At 34.8% G+C, this 22,987-nt stretch overlaps 2 protein-coding genes across 5 annotated transcripts; one reads left to right on the top strand and one right to left on the bottom strand.

Moving 5' to 3' along the window:
* Positions 1–422: 422 nt before the first annotated feature.
* On the bottom strand, positions 423–12,280 carry LOC129271342 (tubulin polymerization-promoting protein family member 2-like). Of its 4 annotated transcripts, none has more exons than XR_010292628.1 (5): positions 11,709–12,280; positions 7,513–7,709; positions 3,524–3,686; positions 2,750–3,106; positions 423–2,215 (listed from the first exon to the last, which is right to left on the bottom strand). XR_010292628.1 is itself a non-coding variant. In XM_064094952.1 (4 exons), exons 2-4 carry the CDS (start codon positions 7,695–7,697, stop codon positions 2,924–2,926), a joined length of 531 nt encoding a protein of 176 aa, XP_063951022.1. In that variant the 5' UTR covers positions 7,698–7,709; positions 11,709–12,279; the 3' UTR covers positions 423–2,923. The 4 variants fall into 4 exon arrangements, 1 of the variants encoding a protein (XP_063951022.1); XR_010292629.1 differs by having other exon boundaries at positions 11,950–12,268; XR_010292630.1 differs by having other exon boundaries at positions 11,524–11,729.
* Positions 12,281–14,795: 2,515 nt separating this feature from the next.
* LOC129278785 (scavenger receptor cysteine-rich domain-containing protein SCART1-like) lies at positions 14,796–19,959 on the top strand. Its single transcript, XM_064095855.1, has 3 exons — positions 14,796–15,163; positions 16,608–16,997; positions 18,018–19,959. The coding sequence occupies exons 1-3, from the start codon at positions 15,091–15,093 to the stop codon at positions 18,257–18,259; spliced, it is 705 nt and encodes a 234-aa protein (XP_063951925.1). The 5' UTR covers positions 14,796–15,090; the 3' UTR covers positions 18,260–19,959.
* Positions 19,960–22,987: the final 3,028 nt, after the last annotated feature.

The following is a 22,987-nucleotide window of genomic DNA, read 5'->3' as shown; positions in this document are numbered from 1 at the left end:
TGATTGGTTGTAGTGGAAATGTTAATCAAATTACATATGCAATGGCAAATTTGATTGGTCATTGCAAGTTTGCGATTTATTGCTCCGTTCAGGCTAGGGAACCGATGCCTCTTTTATAATCTGGAATAGAGGGTTGTGGGTTCAAATCCTAACCATGGCGTAATATCCTTCAGCAAGAAATTGATTCACATTGTGCTGCACTCAACCCAGGGGAAGTAAATGGGTACGTGGCAGAAATGTATTCCTTGAGATTCTTGTGTGCTGCAAAAGGCTTGCTGGGCTAAAGCCAGGGTAATGATGTCCAAGTCCCTTTCTTTGGAATGGTATGTGATATGCGCTTCATGATATAAGACGTAAACATTATTATTAGTAATATCTTATCACTGTGTAGACCATGCCACAATAACAGACCAAAGACAGACTTACAGTTCAACGTAGAAAGGTTACATGCATTTATTTCATATATATATATATATACATGGCAAGGTCTATTATAATACTCTCCTTACAAAACTACCTACTTAGCAACTCAAACAAAATTGTCAAGTATACCTCTTCTGACAAATTACTGGTATCTATTAATATATATAATATGATATAGGGCCTACAATTGCAGACAAAGTTGCATTATTATGAGATTCTAAAGGTATGATAGACATGTTATGAGGCCTATATTCTTCTATAAACAAACATGCACATTTTCTTGTTCATTGCAGGCTCAGGGGTTGGTTCACCCTGCAAGCAACAGGTTATTTTGAATCAGGGGCGGAGCCAAAGAGGGCGGGGGGCGCCCCTGTGATTTTTCAAAGTAGTGGAAAGTAGATAAAAGAAATAAGAGAAATAGGAGGAATAACAGAAGAAGCGGAAAAAGAAAAAGAGGATTAGATGTTTTGGGGGCTTTTTTTAAAACTATAATTATAATACCTCCTATTGAGAAAAACAGGTCAGCTTTAGGTCATTTGCCACTCCCCCATCGAAAAACCCTGGTGCTGCCCTTGTTTAAAAAAAACAAACAGAAATACTATACACTACTGTATACTGAAATCTTATCAGACATGAGAAAACTTTAGTTTTGGATCTTTTGAGATATGATATGCATTGAAACAAAATTATGGAGCTGACGATGTCACGCACTCGCCATTCGTTTTGTATTTTTTGCGTATGAAATTTCATAAATTACAATTTGACTTCAATAATGTGAAATATGGTTCGGGCTCCCTCTTGAAAATGTAACATTCATATTATTATAATTTAATGTCATTCAGAGAAGAGCTTCTATATTGAGTATTGACAGATTAATAAATTATGTTCATATTATCATTATTACTATTATTTTAATTCATACAATGAAATACGAATTGAATTTGGAGTGTGTGATATGGTGGCTTCCAAATATTTTGTGTAACTAAGCAAAAAATAAAAATGCAATCACTTTCTCATTTTACATGATTACATGTACATGATTAAATTCACCCCGTTCTTATACAAACTTGTTGTTGGAATAATAGTATTTATATCTTCATCAAAGAAAATCAAAATTCAAACAACAATACAAATCGCAGTTCCTTGGTTGCAGATCGTCAAATTTGATGCTTTTTCTGTAGAATAGGAGTTCTAATATAAAAATATATATTCAGTAGAAATAATTGATATGTATATGTTATATAAAAGTTATATGAAAATACCCATTTGTAGTTTCCTTTTTTACTGAATATGAGGTAACCTAAGACACGATTTTTGTGATCATTAAGATGTATAAAAACAAAGAAAAAAAATCATTTATTTCAGAGTTCTAGTCAAATATGACGGTATATTTTGTTAGGAATATGTTTCAAACAAAAAATTACGTTTAAGAACAAAAGGGGAAATTAATTTGCATAACATTAATATGTGGAGAACATAAACCTCGGGGCACTATGATAAAATTTACCTGTCATCATGATTTTTTTTCTCATATACATTTAATTAATTTTGGTTATTTCAACAATCATCGAGCAATCATCTAAAACTTACTGCAGTGTCAAGAGAAATGCATCACATTTGAAAGACAGATTTGATGTATTTGTGTCGATGAAATAGCACCCAATAATACTGTACACTTTCTAGAACCTTATGTCATTACATTTATAAAACAGTTCAATCTCTTCGGATGTAGATCTAAAATATATAAGCCTCAGATAAAAATATATATTATTCCCTATATGTTATCATGAATCTAGAAGATGAACATATGCATAGTCTATACAATCTCGTACATCAAATTGCAATCTTTCTTTTAGTTTTCACACTGATGTAATGAAACAAAGTAGGGGTGTGTTTCTATATCCATGAATTGCCTGGGATGGAATTAAAACGATTTTGGAGAGAGGCTTAGAGAGCGATGCCATTTTCAGAATTGCAAGGTTCAAACTCGATCAAGCTAGCCTGTCGAAAATATTTCGGGCAAGATCGGTCTAGCTCTGACCCTGATCTATGTCAATCTATCTTTGATCGACGCAAAGCTCGGCTCCCTATTCAAGTGCATTGGACACGTTCTAAATCTTCGGGTGAACGAGCGATGTTGATCAAGGTCGACTGATACCGATCATGGTCGATTGTTCCCGATCACCTTGTCGGTAGGAGACTAGGTGGCCTTGTCGAGCAAAACCGATCAGGCCGAAGATAATCTTGATCGTGAATGATCAGGGTTGATCGGGATTGATCGAATTGATCATCGCGGCAGCGGGAATCACATCACATGGCCCTCGACCTTATAGATCATGCAACCTGTTGTTTCAAACTTTCCAAATCTCAGTCGAACCGCGTCTATGATCAAATTAAACAGATTAACTCTTTTAAAGCTGCCCGTCGGTTCGAAAGCAGAAAACAAGGTGAATTCTTACAAATATACTATGTATGTTAGGGGAGCGGGACTTGGAAAACATTACTCTTTCTCGTCAAACGTGTTTTTCCCTTTGTAGCCTGTGACGTAACCCGAGTTGTCGACCAAATATTCCCGACCTGCTTTCCCTTTCCCGGTACCGTCTTTCTCAAAGCGTTCCCGATGAAGTCCGGTGTACTTTGAGACGTCAGTGAAATGTTCAACTTTCCCGGTTGTTGATGTACTCTGTGAACGAAGTAAATTACAAAAATTGTAAATGAAGGTAAAAGGATAAAATAGACGGTTATTATTTCATGAAACGAGAGGGGGGTCGGAATCTGTTAATTCCTTCAGCGCGCGTCGAAATCAAATGTACATTCCGGTCCATAAACAAAATGTTAAAAAAGAAGGGAGAAAAGAATTAGAGAACTTTGATAGTTCATTTCCATCACATTCATCTTTTGGACCGGTGGGCAAATTTAAAATCTCCAGAAATCGTTTAGAAAATTAAGAAAAGAATAATGATAAAGCTTTGAAATCAAGGGAGGGGTGCGATCTGGCCGTCCCCAGAAAAAAAAATCGAGGGTGTCACGTACGTCCCCCATCCCCCCCCCCGGATCACCGCTTATGTGTTCTTCATAAAATGAATGCTGATATATATACCGTTGTTCCGGCTGTACTTGGTCCTGATGACAATCTGATTTGGTTTTTGATCTTTTCAAAGTGTTCTTCATCGTCCGATCCGTACTTGGACTTGGCGATCATTTTCAGACTCGTCAGAAACTTGTCGTATGTCAGCACTTTCAATCCAGGACTGGCCTTAGCTCTAAAAGAAAACACAATATGCAAATAACATTAAATGAATATTAATAGTTGGACAAACCTCACAACCCCCCCAAAAAAAAAAATTATAAAATAAGCATAATGCTGAAAATTTCATCAAGATTCTGAAGTAAAATAATAAAGTTATGTCATTTTAAGAATTTTGCTTATTTTAAGACAAAAAGTAATATGCAAAAAAGAAAAACAGCAGACGCGAGATACAAATGAGAGAGCCGATGAAACAGAGGGCCGTGGGTTCGAATCCCAGCCATGGCGTAATTTCCTTCAGCAAGAAACTCATCCACATTGTGCTGCACTCAACCCAGGTGAGGTAAATGGGTACCCGGTAGGAAGAAATTCCTTGAATGCTTGAGCGCCTAGGCAGCTCAGCTAAAGCTGGGGTAATAATAATAGCAGGGCCCGCTGGTAGAACAGTTTTCGAAACTGGAGTGGCTACCCTGGGTAAATATACCTATATTATTATTATTATTATACTTCTACTACTACTACTATATTATTATTATTATTATACTTCTACTGCTATACTTCTACTGCTACTACTACCACTACTACCATCAATATCAGAAGCATCAACAAACATTTTGACCAACTCCAAAACATGTTCGAAAACACTCAACTAAACTTATCTGTGATAGGATTGAGCGAAACTTGGTTGCGGAATGAACCCCATCCAATTCATAACCTGGGGGGCTTTCAACTCTTAAATAACAATAGAAAAGACAAAACTGGTGGAGGCGTAGCTATGTATATTAAAAGAAACTTAAATGCCACGATATTATATGACCTGAATATAATGCATCCATCATTTGAAAGTCTTTTTGTAGAAATAACCACATCTGAAAATAAAAATATTATTATCGGTACTGTTTATCGCCCTCCGGGATGTCCTCATTTTGACTTTATTACATCTTTACAAACCATATTGTCCTCTAACATTCTAAGAAATAAACACTGTCTTATTATGGGGGATTTTAACATAAACCTGCTCAATGCAGAAGAAAGCTCGCTCTGCCAGGATTTTTTAGACTGCATGTACTCACACTCCTACATCCCACTAATCAATAAACCAACCAGAATAACCAACACATCTGCAACACTCATAGATAATATTTTCAGTAATCTAGATGGACAATGTACGTCAGGAATATTATTGTCAGACATAAGCGATCACTTCCCGGTTTTCTCACATATCTCTTTTCACAAAAATGGTACCTCACAATACACAGCAGGATCTCGCAAAGTAACCCAAGAAAATATGAATAAATTAAAAAATAGCTTACGACTTTTGGACTGGTCTAATGTCTTGGAATGTCTAGATCCTCAAGAAGCTTTTGAGTTGTTCATGGATTCTTTTATGGCCTTGTATAACAGAGATATACCTATCACACGCACTACTCACACTAAACAATATAAAAAGGCACCTCGTCAGCCTTGGATAACTAAATCTCTATTACGCTGTATTAACAAGAAAAACAGACTTTTTTATAAATACAAAGCAAATCCATCTATACACAATGAACACAAATACAAACGGTATAAAAACAGTCTTACATGTACTCTACGACATGCTAAGAAAACATATTTCTCTAACCAATTTGAAAAAAATAAATTTGATATCAAAAGTACATGGAAAATAATCAATCGTGTGCTCAACAAAAACACTGATAAACACATGAACTGCTTTATCTTTTCCACGATACTTGCCTCTCGACCCTATTTCTCTTTCTCCTCCCCTTTCCTTTTCTGCTGGGCACATAATCGTTTCTTTTTGTTCTGTTTTTTCCCCCAGTCATTTAATATTCCCTTATCCCTCTAACCTATGTAGTTACTGCCCCCCCCCCTTTCTTTCCTTGTTATTCAAACCTATTTTGCCGTTCTTCATATATGGTCTAGATTGTCTTACTTTACTTTTAATTACATACGATTAAGATTACTACAAATTTATCCTAAGGGGCTTACAATTACAAGCTTCGCTTTTTAATAAGTCCCTCATTTTCATTTTCACATGCTTACTGTAATCTATAATTTGTCTAATCATCAAAATGTATCTTGAACAAAAATTGTATACATTTCATCTATTTCCTACGAATTTGTTAATTGATTATTGAAGTATACTTATAACACTTATTTTGTTCTGTACATTTATACATATGTATATATATGTTTGTTATGTTTATTATCAGAAAATGGAAATGAAATAAACTAAACTGAACTGAACTGAACTACTACTACTACTACTACTACTACTACTACTTCTACTACTGTTACTACTACTGCTACTTCTACTACTACTACTACTACTACTACTACTACTACTACTACTACTACTACTACTACTACCACTACCACTACCACTACCACTACCACTACCACCACTACTACTACTACTACTACTACTACTACTACTACTACTACTACTACTACTACTACTACTACTACTACTACTACTTCTACTACTACTACTACTACTACTTCTACTACTGCTAATGCTACTACTACTACTACTACTACTACTACTACTACTACTACTACTACTACTACTACTACTACTACTACTACTACTGTTACTACTACTACTACTACTACTACAACAACAACAACAACTACTACTACTACTACTACTACTTCTACTATTACTACTACTACTGTTACTACTTCTACTACTACTACTACAACAACAACAACAACAACTACTACTACTACTACTACTACTACTGTTACTACTACTACTACTACTACTACTACTACTACTACTACTACTACTACTACTACTACTACTACTACTACTACTGTTACTACTACTACTACTACTACTACTACTACTACTGCTACTACTGCTACTACTACTAATACTACTACTACTACTACTACTACTACTACTACTGTTACTACTACTTCTACTTCTACTACTACTACTACTACTACTACTACTACTACTACTACTACTACTACTACTACTACTACTACTACTACTACCACCAATACTACTACTACTACTACTCAGCAAAAACTGTGGTGTTAACCGGTGTACATAGAGGACCACACCAGTTAGTTTACACCGGTGTTAAAGTGACATGCAGTGTTAGTTAAACACCTAAAGGTGTTATTACAACACCTTTGGTTGTTACATTTACACTCTTTGGTGTTATATTCAATCTCTAGGGTGTAATTTTAACACCTCAGGATGTGGTCCTCTATTAACACCAACTTTTGTCAGTTTTAACACCAAAGTTTTTACAGGGTACTACTACTACCACCACTATTACTACTACTACTGCTACTACTACTACTACTACTACTACTACTACTACTGCTGCTGCTACTGCTACTACTACTACTACTACTACTACTACTACTACTACTACTACTACTACTACTACTACTACCACTACCACTACTACTACTACTACTACTACTACTACTACTACTACTACTATACTACAACTTCAATGACTACGATTACTAATGATTCTACTTCTATACTTCCACTACTGCTACTGCTTATGTGTTACTGTTACAATTCGATAATGTAACATAATTCAGATATTGATATTTCATTTCAAAATTTTCATTTCGTTTATTTTCATTTCCAACGAGTACAGTATGATATTTTGTTTCGTACATCTTGATATATGATCAATAAAACATTTTAAAAATCTACGTAGAATGTGATAATCAAGATTATCATACAAACAGGTTGGGAACGGAGGAGGGTGCTAAAAAAGGAGCTTGTAGGGGTATTGCTATTTTGGACTTTATTTTATATAATTATCAATTGCCTGAAAGAATAATTGAAAATGATATCAAACCTTGTAAATATGATATCGATCTCTGTCTGGTTAACCTTCTTATCCATGATGTCACATTCTTTCATCATCTTGGAGAAGTTCTTACTGGTGATATCTTTACTCTGTCCAGGACGCCCAAAGGCAGCATACTTCTGGAAGACCCCTTTCAAGGTCATCTTCTCCTTTCCGCTCACCTCAGCAGACATGAAAATGGTAGACTGACCAAAAAAAACAAGAGAGTACTATATTGAGTATAACTGATTTTGATAAATTTTCAAATGCTCGAATATACATACACAAGTGTCAATATAATATAACAAACGAGAATGTTGTAGAAAATAAAGTTGCAAAATTACCTTGGTAAATGAATAGCTTCGTCAGTGGTTTAATATGTTTCCTGTATATTTTCATATTTAAAGTTTTATATGTTTTCATATGTATGATGTATCGTGATATAATGTAAAAAAAAACTTTAAAAGTCAAGTACCACGCGACAGTTATTTTCAGCGGTCTTATCTTATTCACACGACTTAGTTTTTAAAGGAGAATGAAACCCTTGAAACCAGCTGAATCCATATCAAAGAGAAAAATCAAAGAAACATATTGTTGAAAGTTTGAGGAAGATTGAATGAATAATAAGAAAGTTATGAGCATTTGAATATTGAGATCACTAATGCCATGTAGATCTTCCCATTAGCAATGCGACCAAGATCTGTGATGTCACACACGTACAACTCCCTCATTACTTTAGTACTTATTTCACTTATATTCTCACTTTTATAGAGTCTATCACAAGGTGAAGTGTTCTCTTTATATGAGAGGACAAGTACAGAGGTTTCACAACATTATATCATTGATGAATCGTTTGTCATATGATTAGAATGAGCAAAAAGAGATGTTTTGGGGTATATTTTCAGTGTCCAAAAGGGGAGAGTTGTTCATCTGTGACATCATAGATCTTGGTCGCATTGCCAATGGGAGGATCTCCATAGCATTAGTGATCTCGACATTCAAATGCTCATAACTCTTCTATTGCTAGTCCTATTTTACTCAAACTTTTGTTGATCTTATTCTTTGATTTTTCTGCTTTCACAAAAGCTTACTTGCTCCAAGAGTTTCATTCTCCTTTAATTTTGAAGAAAATGGGATTTAAATTTAAATGTTCTTCTTCCACAAATTTACAACATATGCGTTGAATTTTGCGTTAAATCGTGAATTTTATTTGAACAGTATAGGCCTAAAAGCTTCTAAAACGAGCTCATAGTCATTGATTGCCATAAAATAGTCAACATTTGTATATTGTGGGTTGGCTTACAAAAAGCTTACCGGTAATCAAAATAAGATCTATATTTCCTGCTTCTCAGTTTGGAAACATTTTTACAAAATACATTTATCCAAGATTTTTTTTTTTTGGGGGGGGGACGTAGGTCTACATGACGTGGAAATCTAACGCTGTGAACATGGTGAAGGAAATGAAAAAGGGAAATTGGTGAAATGTGATATTTCCAGAGCAAGATCAAGTTATGATTATGACATATCCATGCTGTGAGAATTTAATTCCCTGTGCCGGAGAGCATGTAGAGCAATCCATGCCAACATAAGGATCACTAATCATTTCTTAAATATACGATCCATGTCAATACTCCTACGTTTAGTCATCATGGCAATGTATATTAAATATTTGCAAGGGAGCGAAACGATCGAGCTGACCTCTACGGCGTTTCAGCATATTGAAAAGCAAGCTAGGGCTCGGTGGATTTTTGTGAATATTAACGATAAAGTGTATGTTTTTACTTTTTATTTGGAGGGGTTTGGAGGCAATATATATAATCCTTCTGCCCTTCCCGCTGCAAACGGCAACATTTGTGATGTCATTCATGTGGCTATATTATCATGCAGTAGTAATGCGCATACCGCCACATGCATAACACGTGTAGATAACATATACGATATGGGTATTCTTAAAGGCCGTGCAGAAGTGCACTGATGAGGAAGTTTACATTTTATTCGATACGGATAAGTCTATTCAGAAATATATTTAAGAGACATAAAGGATCAGTTCACAAATATACGACCACCACACAAAACGTGAATTTCTCAAGTTTTCTCTCTTTTTTTTTTTTTTTGGGGGGGGGGGGAGGGGGCGGATGAATGTTCGGCCAATGTACAAGTATACTCATGAGCAACAGTGGAACAAAGATGTTCTTGTCAGTTTTTTTTTTCTTTTATTCAAATCATGGTCAGTCATTGGAACATTTCGCAGCCAATTTCTATATTTTCTTATTTCTGCAAAGAGTTTACTGTAATATTAGCCATGTATCTTTTTGGCACTGATGAAAAGGATTTCTAATAACGAAAATTGCAAAGGATTTGTTTTATTATCATCCGGCATATACGAAGATACATTTTACTCCGATCAATGTAATCATTGCCATTGTTATCATTATCATTACCATCATCGATTTTGTTTGTTTGTTTGTATTTTTAACCACGCATAACAAGAAATATATTGACAGAATATAATACACAGTATATAGGAACTAAGCATAAACAAATAAATGTTTGAAGTGCAGAGTCCTTAAATAACATCGTATGTAAGTAACTCTTTTCACTAAAACATGGCTCGAAATACGCATTCATAAAACCCAGAAAAAATAATAATTTTGGCTAATACTATTAAGTAAAATCCTGTTATCACAAATTTTGTCTGGATTTATAAGCCACGAGAACTACATCTCAATAAATAATATGAAGATCAACATTGAAATGGTGGATTTTTTTCCATTCAAAATTTAGTTTAACTGCTGTCAGCATGGTAAGCTTGAAACAAGGTAATGAATTCAGATCCAGGTTGACTATGATGAAAGTACATACCCCTAATAAATTTCCTCATAGCAATCAGGTTTGTGCTATATATATATACCCAGGTTCAAGTTGGCCCACATCCCCTAATCAAACTTGTCAATTAATATGCTGCATATGAAATTGCAGACATCAGCTTGAAAATGTATTACTCAGGCCCAATTTGGATCTTAATAAAACTCCTGCGTGCAAGTCTGGTTATTTCATAACCATCATGGCAGGTCTGATGTCATATTTAATATAGAAATGCCAACCTCGTACTTCATCGACATCAACTTAGTTTATCATTAACATATTGAATATAATAGTACACTTCCATACATTGTGTGTATGTGTGTTTAAAACGGAATCAAAATTATATCTCTTCATTCGATCAGCACAAGCAGTGGCGTAATTGGCAAAAGGCTTTTAGGGGCAACGCATGGCGTATATGGGACAACATTTCTTTTTAGCAAGCGAGCGAAAGTGCTAATCTTTTACAATGAAAATGTAAAATGTTTGATAGATTTTGACATGATTTTTTCAAAATAATATATTTCATTTTCTATTCCCCTTGCTTTTTTTTTTTACTCATTCTCTTCCCTTTTCCTTGGTCATGGGACTTTAGGGGGGCGGCAAGTGCCACCATGCCCCCATATACGACAGTGAGCATAACGAAAGCTGATATGCCGACACGGATGTGAAACAAGGATAATTATCATTATTCATGTAGACCGGCTAATTTTGCTGATTATTTTTTTAATCGACGAACTAAAATACGACATATAAACATTCTTTATGTACATAATTCAAACAAAATCAAAGTATTAATTTACGCTTTCAAATAGCTGTAATTATACCATTTATAATTTGGCTTTACTTTAAAGAAACTGATAATAATTGTAAATCATTATACACTGCAAAAACTCCGGTGTTGATTTAACACCAGCCCGGAATCTATATCTGTCCACACCAGAGAAGTGTTAAACAACACCAGTTAGGTTTTGGTCTAACACCAGATATGTGCTTATACAACACCAATTAGTATCAAAACAGCATCGGTTTGATTCCAAACTGGTGTTATTTCAATACTTCTCTGGTGTGGACAGATATAAATTCCGGGCTGGTGTTAAATCAACACCGGAGTTTTTGCAGTGTACAGGTCCGATTTGAAGTATAAATGATACCCACTGAAAATGATATGCCGACACGGATGTGAAACCATGATAATTATTATTATCATGCTCATATTCGATCAGAACTTTATCAAACATGAATTAAAACATTGCAGTCAATCTCATTTTCATTCTTACCCGGAGATATACCCTGATTGAAAAACGAAAGTTAGTGGTGTGTAGAAGAACTCTGATACGTACCTTTAATATCCGGCTGAGAATGCAAGCTATGCTATCACTTTCAAGCTCTCGATGTCTTGTTTGTTTATCCCTATGTCTTCCTATTCAATGGTGCGTTATACGATGAAAGCACAACTTCCTAATTAAGTCGTTCAGATATTAAGAATTAAGCTTAATTTGTCGATGAAGAGATTTTAGTATATGGACATCGATATAGTATTTTCCAAGTGTGTGTAAAAAAGGCATATAGGCTGGATCTCACTTGTCTTGATTATGATTGGTCGACGATAATAACAGTTCTGTGTCGAGAAACTAATTGAACCAGATTGAAAAACACGACGATCGAATGCAACGAAAGAAAGGCACCTTTGACGACATTGACTTAAAAACAATATCCAATCTCTTCTTTTATCGTTGTGTTGCTATTAAGCCATCGAATCGTATTTCCGCGTGTATTTTCCCCCAAGGTATGTCAATACCATAGAAATATATATCTATGTCTGTGATACAGACGCACGTTTCCTTGTATTACGCGCCAAGATGAAGTTCAGAATTGGAATAGGATGCCGCGTGTATCATCGGCTGTTGCTGCGCTGCCTGTATAGCAAAGTCACTGCGGATTTGTTTATGAGTTCAATGTGCTCCCGTGGAATGGGTGCGTCCTGTTTTGGAATATTGGCGGGGAAATTGGAGTATTAGTGTGTTTTTCATGTAACCTACTGGGTAAGCTAGCTGTCATCGTATAGCATATCGCTCGTGCGTTTGTTGATGGCATGACAAGGACTCCTAGGTATGACGTCACATTCAGAGGGAGCAAGAAAATGATGAAAGCAAAGTGCATGGTACTTTAACATGTTTAATATAAAGAGGTTTGTAGCATAAAACAGTGCAGCTGAATCTCATAATTGCAACTCTTATTTATAATACAAACACCAGAAAGCACACCCCTTGTTTGTTTGATTTATTTAGTTCTACATGCAGGCCTATAGAAATTAAAATGAAAAAAATTACACTTAGGAAATAACGAAAGAAAACAACATTTTAGAAAAAAGGCAGATATCATTGCCCGGCCCATTTATTGCGATAAATTTATCAAAATACAATCTCAAGCAGTCCAAAGACTGAAATGTGCGACTTGCATTTATAGAATCATTAAAAAAATATAAAGTAAACATCATAAGTGAATAAATATTCAAATACAATACACATGCAAATTCATACATCCGGAAAAATGTATCATAAATGCATAAAAATGAAGGAATGGAAATTATAAGTTTGCATCGTAATATGAAATTAAAAAAACGCTTGCTCATAGCCTTAAACGTTTTCACTGTCATATTAGATTTGATTGTAATTGGAAATGCGCATATTTCATAGGGAATTTTAGTTTTAATTTTAATTTTAAGTCTTTGACGAAAATTCCCTCTGTCATGCCTTGGGTCGAGCAGAATCGTAATAAATTTGTGCTGACGGATTTCAACCTTCCTAGTTCCTAGTTGTGATGAACTTTTTTTTCGCGCCAGAGAGAAAAGACAGATAATTGACCTAATATAACAGAGTACTATTTGCAAGAGGAGGAAAAGAATGATTCGTTAGCGGGGGGGGGGGGGGGATGAACGTACCCTTTGTAATATTTACAATAATGTCCATTTGTTGAAAAATGACCGTCGTCATATTCCCTCCTTGATAGGAGGGTGGCCCTCATAACAACAAATTAATAACAATGAATAAAGAAAAATGAAAGATTTATATATTCTTGAATAATGAAAATGTTGGCATATAAAAGACGGTATTCTAAAATTCAGTAAGACCCCCCCCCAAAAAAAAAAATCAAATAGATCTCTATCATCAAAAATTACTTTAGCAGCTTTCTTCTACGATGGCTGGGCACTCGTAGCGAGAGAATGAGAGAATGAAGAAAATGACATTTTTTCGATTTTGACCGAGAAGTATGACTTCATCCCTTGCCATTTTTTGCGAAAGAATAATGATTTTTTGTATAAAATGCTAGAAACGCCATCCTGACGACAGATAACATTCTTCATCATCCTTCCTGAATAGAAAGGCACCCATAACGTGAAAATAAAGATAAATTAAAAGGCCTTTTAAACGAAAACTATGACTGTTTCGCAAATAATTGATAATTTTTTTCTAAATTCAATTAAAGAAAATCCACAGAACGCATATTTACATATTATAAAATGGTAGAGTAAAATAAAGCTTTTTAAAACAATCCCGATGATGGTTCAAATCGTGGAGCTATGTTTTCTCTTTTATTGTTCTCAATATTGGGGACATCATCAAATCACGATGGTCAGTTACATCTCTGCATACAGTGCATGTATTCCAGTGAGCGTTACGACTTTTCTAAAGACTAAACCAATGAAAACAAAGTGAAACAAAAATATATATGAGAACTTAATGCAAGTTCAACATAATTTCGATATCACTGCGACATAATTTGGTTTCATTCTCAAACGAACCGGTATACAGTATCAATTTTGCGGAAGATAAAATAAGAAATCCATGTACCCGCTCCACTGAGTGAATGATCACTCTCGGCACACGTCGTTAGCAATGAACATGTTGTGCTAATGAGCGAACATGACTCGGGTGATTATTTTTAGACCGTGACCTGAGCAGAGTTTTATCCGAAATATTCTAACAGGCATCTCTGGGAGAATTATGAGGATGTGAAACACATGGGTACGTCATCGAGCTAGCTAGGATCTCGACGAGTTCGAGTCATCTGGTACTATCGTCGGAAGAGAGTATTAAGAATACATGTAGATACATGGTGTATCACTATTAAAGACCCTTTTTTGCCATAAAATGGAGGGATATAGTCGAAGGGAGGGTGTGTTATGGAGGAAGTTTTTTATGATAGTGATGATAACAACTATAAAAACAATAATGGTAATAATGATAATATAAGAAGAAAGAAGAAAAACAAACATTTTTTAAGAGACGGAGGAGGAGGAGGAGATGATTGGTCACAATTATAGTATCAATTTTTGTATGATTCATGATTGCTAATACATTTTATCAAGAATACCTGTACATGTATTACATGACGTGCCATCACAGAAGATATAAAGCGCGTGTAATAGATAAGCAAATGTGCAGAACTTTATACAGTCATGTACACGCCGTATTTACAAACGCAGCAAACAAATTACAGAATCGTAAAATATAGAATAATAATTGTACTTTGGACATAAACCAATGGAATCGTATAACCAGTACGTTTAAAACAATCATAAATAGACATCTACGCAGCGATATTGATACCAATCCACGGAGTCATTAATGATTGACGGAAAGTAACCACTGGTCTACATGGAATCACAGTCATATATGGAATTTACCTCGTCAACATTTAGCGAAAAAAAGAATATAAAATATGGCGTCACTTGGAGTTTCAACATTATTTCGCTGTATTTTCGCGGTATTTTTCATAACTGTGGTTAGATCAGGTAGAGTATCATATCTCAATCATATATTAATAATTCTGTTCAATATTAATTCATCTTAAGCACAGACCTGGCGATATAGCAACAAAATAAGAGAATTGCATTGGGTGACAAAAATCCCACAATATCATTATGTATGAATGATCTCAACATTTCTTATATAATCTTTGCAGCTTTATAATTATTTAGATTTATGCACTCACTAAATTTGTAGGACGAGAATTCACATGGGTGGATAACAAAATAAGCTAAGACTGTATCATCATTGGTCAATTCTTTTTATCAAGACAGTGCTCTGGTCAAAAACATTGACCCACTGGTGGATCCAGGGGGGGGGGGGGGCAAAGCCGGCCCGTGCGCCCCCCCCCCCCCCCCTTAAGAGGCAAAATCAAAATTTGTATTGTGAAAATGCCGTTAAAACAAAGTCAAGACCATTTTTTTTGCTTGTCATATTTTTCCTTGGGAAAATGTGCCCCCCTATTGGAAAATCCTGGATCCGCCCCTTTGTAGTCCAAATTGGACATCTTGTTGCAATTTTCAGAAACCTTTCAAAGAATATTATAGAAGAATGCGAAGGGCATAACTCTGACACGTAAAAAAAACATACGTATAAGTTCAATCATTATGACGCACAATCATACTGTATGAAATGTATCTTTCTCGTTTCCGACTTTATTTTCATCTAGAAGCAGTTCATTTTCCTTGTTTTACTGAGAGTGACAGAAATAGTGAATTTAAAATAAAATAAGTAAATGATTTTAAAGGGGATATTAGAAAGGAACATTGATTAAAAATGGTTAAAACAAAATAAACAGCAATGTTTAATATTGTTATTGAATGTCGTTGTTTATTTAAAAAAAAAACATTTGGTTGTAATCTCTGTAAACTCTCAAAGAACAATAATAAGTTCATAATACAAGCAATGTGTGTGTTTCATGAATGCCGCTCGTAAATTTATCATGACCGACTTTACGAACGTCATATTGATCTTCCTTAGGAAGTAAATCAACGCCAGTGGACATTGGGGCTCCGTCTTACAAAGAGTTGCGATCGATCAGATCAAAAGGCCAGTAACGCCAGCATCTAAAATGTCTGTTTCTTCAAAACGTTTTCTACCTATGTTTCTTACTCATACATACATTCATTGTTGTTTTGAACATTGGGTGTGCCCCTCGTTTTTTTACACAGGACATTGTGCAAATATCCTGTGGCAAAAATTATGACAGTGATGGATTTCCATATATAGTTGAGGTTGATTGGATCTATCGTAACTCTTTGTAAGACGGGACCCGCCCAGGTGTGTATCGTTAATCACAAGACAATTAAGGGTTGCCAGTCGTTCGTAAATCGCTCGTAACAGCTTTATGAAACACCCACCAGGTGGTATAAAGATTATACATGATTGTTTATAGTTTTCTTTTTTTTTTACTGTGTATTGATATTTTAGACGAAGAAGGTGCGATACGTTTGATGGATGGAGCATCCAGCGGCCGATTGGAGATCTTTCATTTCGACGAGCCCGGCGCACACGGCGTATGGGGATCGATTTGCAAAGACGGTTGGGGGTACGACGAGGCTCGGGTAGCTTGCCGCCAGTTGGGCTTCCCCTTCGTCACCACATCCTTCAAGATCCCTCTCTACGGACCAGGCAATGGTCCTATTCATCTCAGCAAGGTTAAATGCTCCGGTGTCGAACAAACCTTACTGTCATGTCCACAGCTTCGCTGGGATGAAAACGGATGTAATCATACTGATGTTGTTGGTGTCGAGTGCTCTTATATTCAGTCCAATGACACGACCACTAATACTTGGTACACCCCGCAGCCTGATACACAACGTAAGAAAGCTTCAACAGGTCCTCAACTAGTTAGGGGGTGCACTCAACAACGTCCCTAGGAAAAGTGTATTCCCCCGAATAAAGAAATAAATAAGCAAACAAACAAATAGAGAAATAAATATGAATAGATATAATAAATGAATCAATTAATAAATTTATTACAATGAATAAATAAATAAAATAAGAAATAAATGAATGATTGAAAGAATAAATATATAAATTCATGAAATAACAAATAGCAGAATTTTGAACATTTTGTGGATTTGATAAGCACGTTTCTTATTTACTTGTCAAATTCTCGGGGAGGCAAATATCAGCCCATTCGTACTCCACGTCTAACGTAAGGCCTTAACTCCGCCAACGAAGGCGGTGTACGTAGCACACGATCATGACCCAATGAACATGATGAAAAGTCGTGGGATAACAAACCCAGAGTTTTCATTTGATAACTTTACATAAAGCGAAAGTCTGCACTTAATCGATGCTTTACTCCATATAGTTATTTCCAAAAAAAAGAAAGAAGAAGATTTGATTTATAAGGGGTTGGGTTCGTGGGGATGGTGGACTAATTCCACCTGTTTTATTTTTATCTTGCTTTTCTCTCATGTCATTTCAGATTCTTATGAATTCCAATCTGTATTAGAAGCAAGTTGCATGTTCTTCATTATCAATTATACTTTCTTTTCTCGATAATCGTTTGTACAAATGTATAATTCAGTGACAATACTTGTTTCAGTTATTGTATAATTTGCATGTGAGACTTACATTGTTTTTGTATATTTGATATGAAAGAAGACAATAAAAACGTTATAAAACAAAACAAAAATCATCTTAAAGTATGGTTCATCAGTTCGTGATTCCATTTTCTTTTTCAGTAAAAAGGCAAGTAAAATCCACATCCAGCCTGTCTACTGCAATTAAGTTGCAGATGTCGACTATTTTTCAGGCCTCGTTTTGGCGGGAATAAAAATGCCTCAAATCGAATTTAATCGTTTTATTTCATTTCATTTCCATATGCAGAAGGTGTAGCCCTTGTTGGTTGGGCCATTGCAGTCGTCGTGATGGGCGGTTTCTTAGTCCTGGGTATAATAGGCGTCTTTGTGGGTCTTTGCTGTTATACCAATCAACGACCTCCTCAAAACACCTTCTCATCACCTCCGGTATATCTCACCGCAGGAGCCACTTCGATAGGGCAACAATCGGTTGAGCCCCCGCCATCTTATGACACGGTGTTATCTGACTTTCCCGCAGAAAAGGATTAATATTAATTAAAATACAATGCCTCGTACACGGGAACACCGTATATCGAAGAATTGGTTGTTAATAATGCGGAATGAATTTGGGGTCTGAACCTTTACAAACTCGTATCGTCCGAAAATGAAACATATATACATCACATTTTGGGTATATGGCATGTCATTAATATAACTTAAAAACAAAAAAAGGTCCAAGAATGGACCCTTGCGGAATTCCGCAATTGGATATTTTGAAATTTGGATTCAATCTCATCAGGTCTATGTTCGCTAAACTAACTTCTTCTTTTTTCGATGATTTAGATAACTTGATAAAAACTTAAAACTTAAAGGAGCATCTCTAATTCCATAATGATATATTTTAGGGAATGAAACTTTATGGTCTATATGTCATCAAAAGCCTTGGTAAGGTCTATTAATACATTGCGTGTGTATTTCATTTTGCTATATTTGTATCATTTGTAAAACTAAGTTTGACAGCAGCTGTGATATGTCCGGGTTGAATCCAAATTGAATATTCATGAGATTTATGTTTTTCGAAAAATCCGATTCTTTTGCAATTGCATTTTTCTGATTTGTTTAAAGGAAATAGGGTAATAATCAAAACATAATTGCTCCGATCCTTTTTTTAAATCGGTGCTACTCGAGCTATTTTCATATCTGAAGGAGAATCCAATTTGTAATTCACGTGTTGAATATGATTAAGTGTTCAATAACAAGATGAGTAACATACTTTTACAGTTATATTATCAAAAGCCCGTGTTTGCATTATTTTTTACTTTGTAAAAAATGATTATTATTAATTGATTTTTAAAAGAGTACGGTGTTCGAATGTTTGAGATAATCGTTAAGCATTATCAGAAGTGCATTTTTTAAGCTTGTAAATTATTGAAAATATTATCAGACATCAAAAGATTTGGGGTTTCTTTCTTAATATTTATACAAGCATTATCAACTTCTAGCGAATCAATTTGTTTTCCTTCTAATTATATTTTATACAGTTTAGGAGATCATTAATAAGTCACACGTTTACTTGATAGTGCATTTTACTTTGAAAAAATGTGAAATTTCTTGAAGGTTTGTTCTTTAGAAATGTTATCTTGGATTTTTCAAATTATATGTTTCTAAAAAAAGTTGTTTCATGACAGAGCAATTTGTTTTTACGATGAGATTTTATAGGAAATGGATCTTCATATTTGTCTGTAAATATGTGTGGTGGGATGGAAATTTTAAATTTGTTAATGTTTTCGTAAAAAGAAAAAAAATCGTTTGCCTTTTTGCACAATTCACATTAAATAAAATGTTTATTTCAGTTGTCATTTTTTGTAGATCAAGCTGATTCCGAGTGTGAATGGGCGAAAATGTGAACCTCTGTTCATTTTAGGAGTTTTGTTTGTAGTCGAGTTCTGTTAAAGGGCTACTCCAGGCTGAAAATATTTATATCTCAATGGAGTAAAACTCACAGAGCAAAATGCTGAAAATTTCATCAAAATCTGGTAACAAATAACGAAGTTATTGAATTTTAGATATTTGGTGCAAATAGTTATATGCATGTCATCATGAATATTCATTAGGCGGGCTGATGATGTCACATCCTCACTTTCTTTTTTCTTATGCTATTACATGAAATCATAATTGTTTTATTTTTTCATACATGTGTGAATATTGTGTCTCCTCTACAGTGTGTATCAAAAAAAGTTTACACTTTGAAAAAGCCCTGGGAATTAAAAAATGTACAACATGTGGGTAATTTTTGCACATATAATCTTGGGTTTGGGTCTCATCTATCCAATGAAAGTAAAAGTTTTGACAGAATGTTACACTTCAGTGAGCACTGTCCATTTTTGTAAAGCTCGCAGAAATCTGTTTGCTTAGAAATGCTCGTTTTCACGCGAAATCAAACTACCCTGCGAAACACATCTCATACTTTTCCCATTGCACTTTTTGTCAATTAATAATGAATGGATACATTTAAGCATTTTGTAACAATTCTGCCACCCAAATTGAAATTTCAACACTTAGTGAGCACAATCTTTACCCTTTTTGTGCCAGCTGGATCTGAGGACATAACTAAATCTGAACAAAAGTTTATATCAGACATCTCCAGCATTTTTTCACTAAGTTTTTATCATTTAAAGTGGGTTTACATTTCATTTTTCATTTAATACTTGTTTCTCCACACTTTTTCCAAGCATGACAATGATTAAAAAATGAAAATCAAGCCTAAGCCATTTCATGTAAATCACAGCTCAGTGTAAAGCAAATATCGTCACGATGGCCTCGGTGTGTGGGGGAGTGGGGTGGGGCGCAATGCACTCTTTGAAGTGTTTTGGGCAAGGAAACAAGTTAAAAAGGTAAAAGATATCTTCAAATCAATTTTACTAGCTAAATTCAACGTGTTCTACATGATTAAGGTCTACTTTTATTCGATAACTATTTCAATGTTCTGCGCAAATCATTTTTCACTAACTTTTCAAAAATATTTTTCGACAGTTACATCGTCATTTGCTTAAATTGATCTGTACCAATGTTAAAATGTGGAAAAATCTTCAGGATATTACAAATGTATAATTTTACAGGATTTTTTTCTTAGTGTAAACTTTTTTTGATACGCACTGTATAATGAAATAAGTTGCAGCAATGAATCTAATGCACTAAATCAGTTGTCCATCCAATTCTTTTCAGTTCTTGGAAGAAAAAAATTGAATAAACCTAATTTCATATAATACAATACAAAATAACAAGTGGGATATGACATCATCAAGTTGCTCATTGAATATTCATGAAGACAAGCCTAGAACTGTTTCACCAGGACAATGCAAATCCTTAAAATGCCATAATTTTGTTATTCCAAGTCCGATTTTGATAAAATTTTCAGTGTTTTGTTCGTTTGATTTTTCATTATCTGTTCAAATCATATTATTCTCAGCCCGGAGCATCCCTTTAAGTTCGAGCCCGTGCGGACTTAAGATAACTTTAAATTCTTATAGTTCTTAAGGTTTGCTGACCTCATCAATGCTACAAATTGTGGAAGGCTGTGACGAGATGGTCGTTGACCTACCTCCACCTTGCCTGCCCACATTACAAGAAACGACAACCAACGCGAATATCAAGATTTCTGACGAAAAGTAGGCCTTTATTATGTAGCAAATAAGGTTTATTTTCAAAGTCAGATTTATAAATCATGACGGCAGTGACTCAAACGTCCAAACGTACACTCTAAAAATAAATCAGTCAAAAATGACTAGTTAAGGACGTTCCACAGTTAAAGTGAAATCCATGTCATTTTCACCAAACTTTGCACATAGATACTTTAGAACCTTAATATTCTAAATATGTAAAAATTAACATAGGTCCATGTGCTTGATTTTTTGCTATAGAGCTTTAAAATTCACCCAAATTGATGTTCTTAAGAATTGCGCATTCAAAAGAATTTGGCATTTTTAGACCGCCCAATATTACTACAATGAGTTTAAACCTCTATTACTCAGTCAAAATACATGAAAAAGTCATCAAATTTCGCAAGAGAGTTAATAATTGTATCGTTAGAATGGAGAATCTATTTATAGTGCTATTTGTTTGCAATTTTAAGTTTAACAGCACTGTCAGTTCTTAAAAATGGCGTAAAAGATAACAAAATCCCAATCTAAAAAATGTAAAATTTCAGTAACAAACTACAAACGTACAATAAATGCTGCACTTTATTCAAAATCCATGTCATTTTCACCAAAATTTGCAGAGTTGTAGAGGAAGGTATACCTAAGAGGTACAAACATTAAAAAATAGGGGTTCATGTGCTTGTTTTTAAAGTATCAGCATTTTTATTAGAGCAAATGTGCTTTTTAAAACACCAAAAATGCGCCGAATGCTTAGTATCTATGTGAAGAAAAAATCAAAACCACTCTACCATTTATTCAAACTCGGGGTAATATTCGTGATTCTTAGCAGCACTGCAGAGTAAAGTATTTTGAAATTGTAGAGAATATCTTTTGAATGGTCCATGGAATAATTCCATTTTTTAGCTTCATGAAATAACGCATCGGATCTGCAGTTAAAGTGCAGAAGATGAGAAAAATCAGCTCATACCCGCAGCTAATTAATCACTTGTTCATCCATTGTGACGTCAGCGCGCAGAGTGTAAAATATGCGCAGATCATAATGCGCACAAACATAACTGTGGAAAGCACAAACATAACTGTGGAACGTCCTTAAGGACGTTCCACAGTTATGTTTGTGCGCATTATGATCTGCGCATATTTTACACTCTGCGCGCTGACGTCACAATGGATGAACAGGTGATTAATTAGCTGTGGGTATGAGCTGATTTTTCTCATCATCTGCACTCTAACTGCAGATCCGATGCGTTATTTTATGAAGCTAAAAATTTTGAATTATTCCACGGACCATTTCAAAAATATCACTACAAGTTCAAAATACTTTACTCTACAGTGCTGCCAAAAATCACGTATATGACCCCGAGTTTGAATAAATGGTAGAGTGGTTTTGATTTTGTCTTCACATAGATACAAAGCATTTGGCGCATTTTTGGTGTTTTAAAAGCACATTTGCTCAAATAAAAATGCTGATAGTTTGAAAACAAGCACATGAACCCCTATTTTTTTAATGTTTGTACCTCTTAGGTATACATTCCTCTACAACTTTGCAAATTTTGGTGAAAATGACATGGATTTTGAATAAAGTGCAGCATTTATTGTACTTTTGTAGTTTGTTATTAAA

This window comes from Lytechinus pictus, chromosome 2 (assembly GCF_037042905.1).
Source record: "Lytechinus pictus isolate F3 Inbred chromosome 2, Lp3.0, whole genome shotgun sequence".
NCBI classification, from domain to species: domain Eukaryota; kingdom Metazoa; phylum Echinodermata; class Echinoidea; order Temnopleuroida; family Toxopneustidae; genus Lytechinus; species Lytechinus pictus.
This window is presented reverse-complemented; position numbering and strand designations above follow the sequence as displayed.